Genomic DNA, 14,562 nt, shown 5'->3' with positions numbered 1-14,562 from the left:
TAAAATCAATCAGATTGCCGGGCTTCCTAAATCCCGGACTCTTCAATCGCTCCCGGATATCTGGGGCGCTTGGAGAGAAGCTCAGGTAACTGTGGCCGAGAGCAGGCTATCTGAAGAAAGCTTGCTGTAAGCGACCCAGAAGGAGGCAGATATTAGGACAATTACTCAGGACAGTTCATTTAGTGACCGTTCAAAGTTACAACGGCGCTGAAAAAAGCGACTTATGACCATTTTTCACACTTATGACTGTGTGCAGCATTCCCATGGTCATGTGATTTGGATTCGGATGCTTGACAGCTGACTTATATTTATGACAGTTGCAGTGTCCAGAGTCACATAGCAACAAAAATTTTGGGCTCAATTGTGGTCGTAAATTGAGGACTACCTGTATATATTGAGGCTGCATATTTTCCTCTATCTGTGACCTAATGGAGACTTCCCCGCAAGTAAGTTTACAGAGTTTACACATGGCATTTAACATTAGCAGATATACAATTCCCTCCTTCAGGAATCAAGCTTTATCCTCCGTGCCCCTGGATGCAGCCCTGGCCAGCAAGAGTGAAGCTGGCTCCCTGGAGGGTTTGGTGCCCCGTCCTAAATCCTTGGGAGCCACATTAAATAAGTCATAAATATTTAGGGTGTAGAGAGGCTTTGATCTCCACTGAGAGACACCCCCAAGAAAGCTGATTCTGTAACTCTGTAAAAGTCATTAACTTTTGAGCTCGGCACAAAGACAAATTCCTTATGTGTCCAATGACACTTGGCCAATAAAGAATTCAATTCTATTCTATTCTATTCTATTCTATTCTATTCTATTCTATTCTATTCTATTCTATTCTATTCTATTCTATTCTATTCTATTCTATTCTATTCAGGTTAATAGCTGAGCACATCACACTTGGCTCAGTTGCAAAAGTGGGTTGCTAGAAGTGAAAAACGACTGGATAGCATTTAATCAGTGAAAACACCTTCCACACGCCTTAGGTAGAGACAGGACAAACGTTTCCTATCGGGAGATGGAAGTCAAGGGGACAACATCTGTGCCTAGAAAGCTGACAATACAGTAGGCAGGCTCTGAGTTTAAACTCTTGAGTTTAAAGAGTTAAAACCATCAAGTACTGTATGGCTAGAAAGGATGGGATGGGAGGAGAAGCACAGAGGAACCTCCTCTTCCGGATGGCTGATGGGAGGAAGTTGGTGTGCAGAGCGGCTCTTGTGCTCTTCCCAGGGTCGGAGCAGCAGCTGGCAGGTGAGTTGAGGGCTGCAGGTGGGAGGAGAGTCTGGGAGCAAGTCGGGCTGTTCGGTTCCCTCCACGGCCTGGAAGCGGAGAAGCAACTGGGCTGAAGCCTCTCAGCTGCGGCTGCTGCAGGTTCCTTCCCTCCCCAAATGGAAGCCCACTGGTGCTGCAGGCTGGGAAACTGGGGGCTGCAATTTCTGCTGGTGGGAAGCTTGAAAAAGCCTCTTTCAAGTGGAGGTTGGTTCTTTGGGAATGGTTCTGGGTGCTCCGTCACTGGGATGAGCTGAAACTTCTGTCCCAATCCCCTGCTCATTCCAGACAGATGGCTGTGCAATCCCTTCTAAAAGTGATGGAACACCTACAACTTCTGAACATAAACTGTTCCACTGGTTACGTGTTCTCACTGTTAGGAAGTTTCTCCTTAGTTCTAGGTTGCTTCCCTCCTTCATTAGTTCCATCCATTGCTTCTTGTCGTGCTCTCTGGTGCTTCGGAAACTAAGTTGACACCCTCTTCTTTATGTGAACTCTTCCAGTATTGGAACACCGTTCAACCGATCAATGTTTTTTTATTTCCATGTCTTGCCAATAAGTATGGTATTTCCTGTTCCATCCATGTATTATAACCAGGTTCAATTGTGCTTAATCCAGCACTTCCTAAGAAATAGCTATTGAGGACCTTTTGACATCTTTGGTTGCACAGGTAGTCCTCACTTACCACTTCTTCCCTGAGCCTTCAAAGTTACTATGGCACAGTAGAAGCAGACGTGCACCTGGTCCACAAAATTTGTGGTAATCCTAGCACTTGTTCAGGGACCGCACATCAGCAGTGACTGTGGTTTTGAAGGTGCAGGAAAAGGAGTTGCACCAACTCGGGTTCTGCCAATAGTTGCACCTTTATGATGGCGGCAGCATCCCACACTCATGATCCTCATTTGTGACCTCCCCAGCTAGCTTCTGATAAGCAAAATCAGTGGGTATACTGGTAGTAAATTGCAAGTCACAGTCATATGAAATTTCCTTTAACAACCCACATTAATTTGCTTAACACCTACAAAGGAACAGATGTAAATTGGCCCTATCATGTGACATAATGATTAATAACACCTTTCGCCGTGCCCTCAAGACGTTACTGTTCCAACAAGCTGGGCTGGTCTAAACATGTATTTTAATGGTTGTCTTTTTTAATGATATTGGGCCAAATTATTTAATATGTTTTTAAACTGTTTTTAAATTTTGTGTATAGGTGTGTTTTATTGTTGGCTGTGCACCGCCCTGAGTCCTCTGGGAGAAGGGCGATATAAAAATTAAAATAAATAAATAAATAATCAGGCTCATTTCATCAGCTAAAGCCCCACAGCTCTAAATTTAGCTTAGAAGGTTTGACTGTAACCATTTTGGGACATTTTGTCAGGCTTGAAAGTCATAAAATCTATCCCCAGCACTTCACGATATAATTGATGATAGTCCTTTGCATTGCTAAGAATTTTTTTTTCCAAGTTTATTATTTTTAATTTTATACATCTATTGTGTGAATGGTGTATCTGGGTATCATACGTTTCAATGCAAATAAACATAACATTATTATTCCTAATAATTACATTTCATTTTCATTTTTCATTTTGTTAACATATAATCTTTACTATCGTCCTTCAATTCTAAACCTTCTCATAGTTCTTCCATTCATTGTAACATTTTTGTGTCTATTTTTTACTATTATTCCCCTCTTACTTCTACCTCTATGTTAACTTCCCCCCCTCCCATACTCTAATATTCAAAGGTGTGATCCCTCTTTCTTTCATTATTCAATATTTCAGTATACACTTCTATTTCCAACCATAATCATTCAAACATTTAATGTACATTTATTCATATTCATATTATTTCCAATCCTTCAATCCTTATAATTCTAGAATCTATACACATGTTTTCATTAAAATATGTTCTTTCATTGTCTGATCTCAAATTGTTTAATTTTAGCTTTTCATTGCTAATCACATTTTTATACACATTTAATTATACCCTCATACAAATTCTAGTTATCTAATTTACAAAGTAATTTTCCAACCTATATAATTCTAATAATGGTATACATTATTCATATATATTCAACAATAATTTTTTACTCTTTTTACCCCTCTTATCCATCATCTCTTGGCTGCTTCCAAGTTTTTAGTCTTTTTTTTCTTAAACTTGCTTCCGGTGTTCTTCTTTTAAGCCTTTTTCTCCTTCTGTTTCAAAATCTATATTCTGTATATAGATTTTTATATTCTACATTATATATTCTATAATGTAGAATATATTTTTATATATTCTACATTATATAACGTAGGTTTTTTTCCTCCCTCTACCTTTCCTCTCTGTCTGATTTCGAAACTATCTATTCCATGCCCCTTCTCTTTTCCCCAATTCTCTTCCTGTTTCTCCCATTCCCTCTTAAAAACTTTTACATTATTTCCCTGCTGTTTTAATTTTTAATCATTATTAATTTTAGTGGTATCTCTTGTTATCTTCATCTTGTTGGCATCTAACTTCTGCTTTCTCTCCCATGTCTTCTAATAACTCCATTGCCCTCTCATTATCCAAATTTTTGCTCATTATCTCTTGCGTTATATTTTCCAGTCTTTCAACTACGCAATCAAACATTTGGCCCATGTGACCAAGTAGTTCCCTAGTGCTTTGAGATGGCTCCAATCCGTTTAGCTTACAAGATTTCCAGACCACAGTTTTTAAATATTTCATCAATACAGTCTATTCAATCTTGGTGCACCAGGGAGTTTTCCACCCTCTTCAAGTCACTTTTATATGTTCAGTAATATTCAAGAATCTTTTATTTAAATCTCCAGTGGTCTTAAATTAGAAGCTTATCCAACAAGTATTTTCAGTCTTTTTAAGTAGTTATTTCCAAAGTTGCTTAGTTCATGTTTTATCAGCAGCTGGTGCTCTCACTTCAGTCTGCTCCAGCCTCTCTGCTTTATTGTTAAAAAATCCAATTTCAATTATTTAAAGTTGTAAATCCAATAAATGAGCGATAATGATGAAACAAAAGTTTGTAGTTATAATTCCAACATTTAAAAGGCCTTCGCCATGTCATGCCTTTTCTCTTTCAAAATGCAGATTTCTATTTGTATTTAAAAAAAAAAAATCCTTCTTTAAAGTCTGGGTTTTTTTCTGGATGCCTGGTCGCTGCTTTAACAAATATCTCTAAATGTATATTCCCTTTGATTTTTTGGGGTCAAATTGCAATTAAAAGTATTTTCTCCCTTTACTTCACCACTCCTCCAGAATGGCTTTGGCTCACATTTCAGCCCTCGAAAGAGAGCTTGTAACGGGACCATGAAGGTTGCAGTTCCTGCTCCGAAGATGCCAGAAGTACAGCCGGAAGTCCCACAGTAATTTTCTAAACAACTACAGAGGAACAGATGTAAGTTGGCACTGTTATGTGACATCATGCTTAATAATTGAGCTGCTTAGGGATGCAAATATCAGTTCCAATTGTGGTAGGTTAAGTGAGGACTACTTGAATAAGGATGTCACCAGAAGAGTTGTAGGCAGTATTTTCTGCTGTTATCTGCAGCTGAGGACTTCCATGAGCAAAAGTGGTACTTCAAAGCTTGCAGAGGCTTTTGGAATCATTTCATCAGTTAAAGCCCCCACATCTCTAAATTTAGCTCAGAAGATTTGACTGAAACCATTTAGGGACATTTTGTCAGGTGTGAAAGACATAGATTTTTTCCATATATACATGTCTAGGTGGATGTATCTGTATTTCCCTCTGTAGGGATATGTCTGCAATGATAAAATCTATACAAAGCATTTCAAGATATAATTTATGATAGTCTTTGCATTGCTAAGAATTTGTAATTGACTCCAATCAACAACTGAATTTGAATGGATCTTAGTAGTCTTCCCTGTATCAAATGAATCATCAATATTGTAAGTGATCATAAATAAGATAAGAGACTATACTAGTATTGGGGCATGTTTGCTTTTTCATTGTAATATATACTTTTTTTCTTTTTTCACCTTTCTAATCATTTTATAAACAATAAAAGTTACACTTTTCTTTGAATCCTACAGACAAAGAGGATGGCAATAACAACACCCGGGACAACTGTAAATAACAAGCAACGTTGAAAAGGGAAGAAAATCAAGCCAGAAATCAAAATATTTTCCATTGCTTTCAGAAAATCACACAATTCTCCTCCTCCTCCTCCAGCAAAAGAGAGAAAATCAAGAAAGATTTCAAGCTCGAAAAAGCAGATTATGCAGAACTGAAGGATACATTACATGAAAAGTCAAAGGAGATTATTTTTCAATCAGCAAAAAAGGGAAATATCTGGAAGTCAGTGGGGAGGAAAAGGTCAATAGTAAAGCCACGGAGTGGAGACAGGAATGCAGGGCACACCCTGTCAGGAAGAAAATGGCTTAAATGGCTTAAATGGAAGCACCACTAAACAAAGCATTGTCCATATTTTTGGACAATGCTTCCTCAGGAAGGTCTTAGTGAGAATGGCAACATGGAGATACATCAGAGGACTCGCCACAATGAGAAAACATGAGTGTGCAGATTGTGTTAAAGTTTCATTAGAAATTCCCAGGTCCTGAGACACTAAAGGATGCAGACACAGGAATAAAACCATTTGAACATCCTTTCTGTGGGCAAAGTTTCAGTGAGAATTCCAATCTGGTGAAGCACCGGAGACTCACAAAGAAGAGAAACCATTTGAATGTGCCAACTGCGTAAAAAAATTCAGTCACAATTCCAGTCTGGTGATCCATCAGTGGATTGACTCCAGGGAGAAACTGTACGAATGTCTAGATTGTGGGAAAAACCTCATTAGAAATGTCCATCTCACACAACAGAGAACTCCACAGGAAAAAAAACATTTGAATGACCATTCTGTGGGAAAAGTTTCAGTCAGAATTCCAACCTTGAGATACACCAGAGGAGAAAAATGCTTTGAATGTCCTGATTGTGGGAAAACTTTCAGTTGTAATTTGAACCTTGGTGATACACCAGAGGAAACCCAAAGGAGAGAAACCCTTTGAATGTCCTATCTGGGCGAAAATGTTTACTGATAATTCCAAACTGGTGAGACACCAGAGTATTCACACAGGAGAAAAACCCTTTGAATACCTAGGTTGTGGGGAAGCTTACAGTCAAAATTCCCAAGTCATGAACCACCAGAGGACTCACACAGGAGAGAAACCCTTTGAATGTCCTGATTGTGAGAAAAGTTTCAGTTATAATTCCCACCTGATGAGACACCAGAAAACTCACACCGGAGAGAAACCCTTTGAATGTTGTGATTGTGGGAAAAGTTTCAGTCGGAGTTCCTACTTGGTAATACACAAGAGGACTCACACAGGAGAGAAAGCCTTTGAATGTCCTATCTGTGGGAAAAGTTTTAACGATAATTGCCGCCTTGTGAGACACCAGAGGACTCACACAGGAGAGAAACCCTTTGAATGTTGTGACTGTGGGAAACGTTTCAGTCAGAATTCCGACCTGGTAATACACCAGAGGACTCACACAGGAGAGAAACCCTTTGAATGTCCTATCTGTGGGAAAAGTTTTAACGATAATTCCCGCCTTGTGAGACACCAGAGGACTCACACAGGAGAGAAACCTTTTGAATGTTGTGACTGTGGGAAACGTTTCAGTCAGAATTCCTACCTGGTTATACACCAGAGGACTCACACAGGAGAGAAACCCTTTGAATGTTGTTACTGTGGGAAAAGTTTCAGTCAGCATTGCTACCTAATATATCACCAGAATACTCACACAGGAGAGAAACCTTTTGAATGTCCAGACTGTGGTAAAGGTTTTAGTCAGAATTCCCACCTCATGAGACACCAGAGTATTCACACAGGAGAAAAACCCTTTGAATGTCTAGATTGCGGGAAAGGTTTTAGTGATAATTCCAGCCTGGTGAAACACCAGAGGACTCACACAGGAGAGAAACCCTTTGAATGTCTAGATTGTGGGAAAAGTTTTAGTTATAATTCTAGCCTGGTGAAACACCATATAACACACACAGGAAAGAAACCCTTTGAATGTCCTGATTGTGGGAAATGTTTTACTCAGAGTTCCAACCTGTTGAAACACGAAAGACTTCACACAGGAGAGAAAACCTTTGAATGTCCTGACTGTGGAAAACTTTTCAGTTATAATTCCAGCCTGATGAACCACCAGAGGACTCACACAGGAGAGAAACCCTTTGAATGTCTTGATTGTGGGAAAAGTTTCAGAAATAATTCCCACCTTATATGTCACCGGAGTACTCATACAGGAGAGAAACCTTTTGAATGTCCAGACTGTGGAAAAGGTTTTTGTTATAATTCCCACCTCATGAGACACCAGAATACTCACACAGGAGAGAAACCTTTTGAATGTCCAGATTGTGGGAAAGCTTATAGTCGAAATTTCCACCTCATGAACCACCAGAGGACTCACACAGGAGAGAAACCTTTTGAATGTCCAGATTGTGGGAAAGCTTACAGTCGAAATTCTCAACTCATGAACCACCGGAGGACTCACACAGGAGAGAAATCCTTTGAATGTCCAATCTGTGGGAAAGGTTTTTATAATAATTCCAGTCTGGTGAACCACCAGAGGACTCACACAGAAGAGAAACTCTTTGAATGTCTAGATTGTGGGAAAAGTTTTTATGATAATTCCAGCCTGGTGAAACACCGTAGAATTCACACAGGAGAGAAACCCTTTGAATGTCCTGATTGTGGGAAAAGTTTTTATGATAATTCCAGCCTGGTGAACCACCAGAGGACTCACACTGGAGAGAAACCCTTTGAATGTCTAGATTGTGGGAGACGTTTTAGTAATAATTCTAGCCTGGTGAAACACCGTAGAACTCACACAGGAGAGAAACCCTTTGAATGTCCTGATTGTGGGAAAAGTTTTTGTGAGAATTCCAACCTGGTGAAACACCAGAGAACTCACACAGGAGAGAAACGGTTTAAATGTCCTGACTGTGGAAAAGTTTTCAGTCAGAATTCCAATCTCAAGAGACACCAGAGGACTCACACAGGAGAGAAACCCTTTGAATGTCCAGATTGTGGGAAAAGTTTTTGTGATAATTCTAGCCTGGTGAAACACCAGAATACTCACACAGGAGAGAAACGCTTTAAATGTCCTGACTGTGGAAAAGTTTTCAGTCAGAATTCCAATCTCATGAGGCACCAGAAGACTCACACATTGGAGAAATCTTTCAAATGTCCCGTCTGTGGACATTACTTTAAGCATAAATCATCCCTTAATGCTCACAAGGAAATTCACATGTAGCAACAGTTGAAGAATTTAGAGAAGATTTGAATTTCATTTGTGATCTCCCATTCACAATGTGTAGGTGAGAAACTGACTATTTCAATTCTGGCCTGATTCTTTTTACTCAAATGTTTCTCAGGATTAAATTTGTAGGTGGAGAGAAAAGGGAAGTGGCTAACTGCCATTTTCTGGTTATCAGCAGAAACTTCTGTATATTTCCTTTTGCAGAAGTAGTGGAATTCTTCAAAAAGGAATTTTGGATGGCGCTTTTGTATGTTGATTATGGACCCACATGTGGTCCATTTCAGTTTTCTCCCTTGGTTTTGCCCTGATTTTAAGCCCCAGAATTCACCAGCCAGCAGAAATATAGTCCTCTAGATAGAACTATTATGGGCCTTGCAATTACGGTTGCATGTTGCAATGGCCGTTAAGTGTTAAGTCTTAACTACCCAAATCTCCCTGCTCTTCCTGAGGCAACTATTATTTGAATGTGCAAGGTGCTAAGCAGAACACTGGCTACCTCAACGTTGGGGAAAATTCTTGGAAGCCTAGCCTGCCATAGTCATCCCTAGGCCTCCCCTGCTCTCCAAGACACCCTGTACTCTGTTTCCTAACCATTGTGTCCCCTCAGCCCCTTCACTCCTCCACAGGGTCCCACCTAGTCCTTTCTCTTCCCCCACCCCCAGGGTCCCCTTACACCTGACTCACACTCCTCCATCCCTCACACCTTCCACCTCCTAACCTTTGAAGATCTCTGATCCTCATGCTGTGGCAGTGGGGAGGACACATCCCTGGAACATATGACTGTGCCCTGGAAGCAGCCACCATTTTCAGTGGGCCCTGGATGTCCCTGGGCCATGTGGTGGACTTGTGGAAGTGACTGCTCTTTTGCCACACTGTTGTGTAGAAGAGTGACAAACTTTGTTTTGCTGCCTTAACAAGAAAAAATGTACAGTAGAAAATGTTCTTTTTAAGAAAATGCATTATGTTACTATTATCAGTAGCTTTTGACATGTAAACATGAGTATTGTCAGTGTTGCTATGAACATTAGGGCAAGGCAAGTTGCTCAGAGTTGCCTCAAACTATGAGATGAACAGTGATTAAGTTTAATAATAAATGAATTTAATAATAAAAAAGATAATGTAAAGCTCATTTCCCAACTCTTGCTCAGTGATGAGGGCTCCACACATACTGTTTGTGTGTGTGTGTGTGTACACAAACACACATAGTTCACTACAGAACTATGTAATTGGGCTTGATAAATTGACAAATCCTGGCCAACAATGAGAACAGCCACTTCTGTAGTCATGGGGGCACTGAAATATTCTCGGTGCTCTCCTGAAGACTTCCTACTGGTGTTAATTGTTACAGTGGTTCTGTCTGCTGTGTAAGCTCTATTCTGAGATGCATTTCCTGCCTCTCTAGGAGTTGCCTTTAGCTGCTCCTGTGAGGCATTTTCCGGTTTCTGTCATATATACTGCTAATGATGGCTTATCACTGTTAACTGCTGGTGTCAGAAGTCTCAATCTATGTCTTCCTGATACATTTGAGGCATACTCCCAAAAGCCAAGCAGTTGAAGCAAGGAATTCATCAGAATGGGAGCTGCTAACAACATACCTCTGCCTGAGGCCTTAAGGCTTTATTATTTCAGCAAGCTGGTCTGGCGGCATGAGAATTTTAATGGGTTTTAGTTTTTAGTTTTTTGGGGTTTTAATTATTGGCCATATTATTTAATTAGTTTTAAATTGTTTTAACTTTTGTATTGATGTTTTTATCATTGGCTGTACACCGCCCTGAGTCCCTCGGGAGAAGGGCGGTATAAAAGTTTGAAAAATAAATAAATAAATAAGGGTGAGTGGAGACTGAAACAGCAATTGGGATACATTCAGGGCAGAGCTTGAAGACTATTCCTTAGCTAGAGGCTTGATAGATAAACCGGCAGCATTACAAGCCACCACATTGAGGAGATTGATGGGTAGTGAATGCCTCCACATTTATAAATACAATCCCTACTGAGGAGCAAAAAGCAACATCAAAGTTATCCTAGATGCTTTAGAGGTCTGTTTTAGACCTCTTAAAATGTCATTTATGAAAGATATATATTCAGCAGCTGAAAGCAAGAAGAAGGTGAAACAATAGATAACTTTGTCAAATGCTTAAGGGAAAAGGCTGCAAGCTCTGATTATGGCCCCTTAAGAGACGAACTTATTCGGGACAAAATAGTTTTAGGCGTTACCAGTGAAAGCACACGCTGCTGCCTCTTGAGGGAGCATAATTTAAGTTTATAAGCAGCAATTGAGATGTGTTGGACTATAGAACTTACTGACAAATGGCTGAAAGCTCTAGAGCATGTTAATGATTGTGTCAATACAGTCTCTAAACAACAGCTGAGTATGATGAACTATCAGTACAAACATAAAATGTAGCTTTATAATTCGTTTGCAAATAATCAAGTAGCATGCAAGTATTGCGTCAGTGTGCATATACAAGAGAGAGAGCAGTGCCCTGCAGATGAAAAAACCTGCAGTGTGTGTTGGAAGTTAAATCACTTCGCAGGAGTGTGTTGGGCACGTAAAATGGAAGTGAGGAAGCTGCACACAATTGAGCAAATGTCAGACTCGGAGGATGAATCGGATGAACCGATGTGGTTTATAGGAAATAATGCACAGTACACTCTAAGGGCAAAAAAATGGTTTATAAATCTCAGGTTTAATAACATAATTCAACCCTGCCAGCTGGACTCAGGTACAACATGTGATGTAATGAGGCTAAAGGATAAAATGAAACTGGCACCCGAGATACTTCTTCGGCCTAGTAGTACTAAACTGAAGTTATATTCAGGGGAACTAATGGAATCACTGTCCGTATTTCAAACAGAATGCAGCATACGTGGGGATATTTATAAACTTGAATTTGAGATTGTGGAAGCTGATCAGAAGCCGTTACTGTCAGGATCAACATGTGAGCACTTGGGGTTGATGCAGTTCACCATTCCGGCCGAGTTACACAATATTATGAGTTATCCCCTGAAACCACTGGTGAGACCATTAACAAAATAGCAAATCCTCCCAAGTTTACAAGGAGGTATTTGAGGGCCCCATAGCATCTGTTCCAGGAGAGGTTCATTTTGAACTTGATTCTACCATTTCTCCAATAAAAGTGCTCCACGTAATGTGCCTATAGCTATTAAGCTGCAGGGTAAAGCACAACTAGATAAGTATGAGGCAGACGGACATATTACTTCAATATCTGAGCCCACTGATTGGATAAGCAACATGGTTGTTATTAGCAGGCCGGAGAAGATTAGAATCTGCATTGATCCTAAGTTTCTGAATATGGCCCTGAAACGGTCACACTACTTAATGCCAACACTTGATGACATTTTGCACAAGCTACCCAAAGCACGAGTTTTCACACTTGTTGCCGCCAGAGATGCCCTTTTAAAGTGTAAACTGGATGAAACGAGTAGCTATATGACTATGTTCTTGGACTCCATGAGGCAGAAAGAGATGGCTCAAATTACCGTATTTTTCAGTGTATAAGATGCACCTTTTTACCCCCAAAAAGGGGGTGAAAATCTGGGTGCGTCTTATACGCCGAATGTAGCCCCGCCCACCCACCGGCCCCCAACCTTCGGCCATTTTTGGGCAGTTCCAGGCGACGGGGATCTGGGTCGGGGCACAGCCTGAGGAACAAACCTCTTTGGGACGGTCTGAGGGGGGTGGGAATCCACCCGGCAGCTTCGGGAAACAAGGCAGGTGCCACGATTTGAGGCTGGTCACCCCTCTGGCCACCCAGCGGGCAGCTCAGGGCAGACAATGTTCGTGATGACTTCACCCCCCAGCAATGTGAGGAGCCGCCGCCGCCACTGCCTAAACCCTCTTTGCGCCCAGGATCCAAGCCAAGACGAACGGGAGCTCCTAAAGTAAAACGCCCCTCCTTTCCAGCCACCGCTGCCTGGATTCCCCAATCCAATTTTCAGAGCCGCATTTCAGGCGGCGGCCGGGCAGTTCCCTTGCAATGTGCAGCGGGGGAACTGGGAACCGTTTTGGATTCGGGGTGGGGATTGCAAAAGATACATTAATCAGGAATCATAAAGTACAACACTTAATAATAATCATAGGGTACAAATAAGCAATCAGGAAACAATATCAATATAAATTGTAATGATACAAGCAAGAAAGATACAGTCGTAAGTCATAGGTGGAAAGAGATGGGTAGTGGGAACGATGAGGAGATTAATAGTAGTGAAGACTTAGTAAATAGTTTGACAGTGTTGAGGGAATTATTTGTTTAGCAGAGTGATGGCGTTCAGGAAAAAACTGTTCTTGTGTCTAGTTGTTCTAGTGTGCAGTGCTCTATAGCGTCGTTTTGAGGGTAGGAGTTGAAACAATATATGTCCAGGATGTGAGTATTTTCACAGCCCTCTTTTTGACTCGTGCAGTATACAGGTCCTCAATGGAAGGCAGGTTAGTAGCAATTTTTTTTTTTTTTCAGTTCTAAGAGCTGCGAAAACACTACGCACCAGCCACCTTGAACCTGGTAAGGAGGAATTACTTTTACCGGAGTTATCAAAGAGAGAGGGAGACAATTAATGACTTTGTTGCAAAAATAAGAGAAATCGCAGCTGACTGAATTCAGCAAACCAGGCATCACGTTCTAAGTAGCGCTGGACAAAGCCAGAGCAAACAAATCCTCCAATAAATCAGCAGCAATGAAGAAACAAAGTAGCAGCCATAAGCAAAGAGAAGTGGCCACCGTGCACCACAAGAGCAAATAGCCAGAACCCAGCCAGTTTTTATTAACCAAAACCAACAACCAGTTTCCCTGCCATGACTATATGCTACCCAAACGGCATTCCAGAAAACACGGTTTCAGAAGTATAAATGGAGAGAAAATCGAACCGAGGAAACAAGGGAACTCATCAAGCAATCATTGGACATTCAGACACCTATCGCACCTATCGCACCAAGAAATTACATGTCACAGTTCAAATTGAGGGATCACCGTGACATGGAATTGGACAGGGGGTCCTATTTGACCATCATGTCTTGGTTGATTTCCTTGCATACAGCCAAAAGCAGAAGCAGTAGACGTCTTTCTTTCTCTCCCCGAAACTGCCTCTGTGGCTTCCAAATCCCAGCCAGGACAGCGGCCACTCTGGGAGTGTGCTTCCCACTCTATGGTGACAGTGGCTTGAAGCCTTCCCTTCCCCCCCCCCTGCTCCTCTCCACTCCGATTGCCTGAGCGCTGACTGACTGGAGCACCCGCCAGAGATCCTGCAGGTCCAATTTACTCTTTCCAGGAGCCCGGCAGTGAGACGCCAGGCAGCCACACTGAGGGCAGCACCAACAGACACAGCTCGTCTGGCCCAGCCATGGCCAACGCTCCTCACCCACGGTTGAGCTTTGCTGCCAGTGGCCACCCTGTAAAGGAAGCCCTGGGATGGCAATGCTTGCACTGGGGCTGCTGTGGCAGGCGCTTGGTAGTGCAGGCTATGCAGATGCGGTGCCTGGAAGAGGGGGCAAGAGCGGGCGGGCTGCCACCATGGCACAGGAGCAGGCACTTGATGTCTACAGTCAGTGCCGCAGGCAATGAAAGGGGCGGGGGTGCAGGAGTTTGCAGGGATGTGGCTGCCTTGTGGGGGTGAGGGACCTGTGTGTGCGTGTGTGTGTATGAGAGGGGGGGGTTATTTTCAGGAGAGGGTGTATATTTAGGCCCACCCCAAAAAACAGGTTTGACCTTATTTTTGGGAGATATCCTGTTTTCAGGGAAACACGGTATTTGATGGGACTTTAGGTGAGTATAGGGAAACCCCTATTTCGTTCAACCTAGATCCCAAAGTCACCCCCATTAGAATATGCATGGGAAGCTTCTTGCTCTGTTACAATGATGATGAGTGAATACTTGGGAGGCCAGAAAAGAAAAGTTAGGGATAATCATCATGGAGAAAGTCTATCGATGTGACCACTGAAGTCAAAAACAACTTTAATACACAAAATGTATGTTTATAAATTAGTATAAGGTAAAAGTAAAGG

At 41.6% G+C, this 14,562-nt stretch overlaps 1 protein-coding gene across 1 annotated transcript in view; it reads left to right on the top strand.

Annotated features, from left to right (window-relative positions):
- Positions 1 to 14,562, top strand: part of LOC132710049 (uncharacterized) — a 71,817-nt gene that overhangs the window by 45,018 nt on the left and 12,237 nt on the right. The window contains 2 exon segments of the mRNA XM_087884161.1: positions 4,520 to 4,658; positions 5,315 to 8,388. Of these exon segments, the coding sequence (XP_087740287.1) occupies positions 6,306 to 8,388 (2,083 nt within the window). The 5' untranslated portion in view covers positions 4,520 to 4,658; positions 5,315 to 6,305.

This window comes from Pantherophis guttatus, chromosome 2 (genome assembly GCF_059756535.1).
Source record: "Pantherophis guttatus breed Tessera chromosome 2, ASM5975653v1, whole genome shotgun sequence".
NCBI lineage: Eukaryota > Metazoa > Chordata > Lepidosauria > Squamata > Colubridae > Pantherophis > Pantherophis guttatus.
Note: the sequence above shows the minus strand (reverse complement) of the source record. Positions and strands in the feature narration are given on the sequence as shown.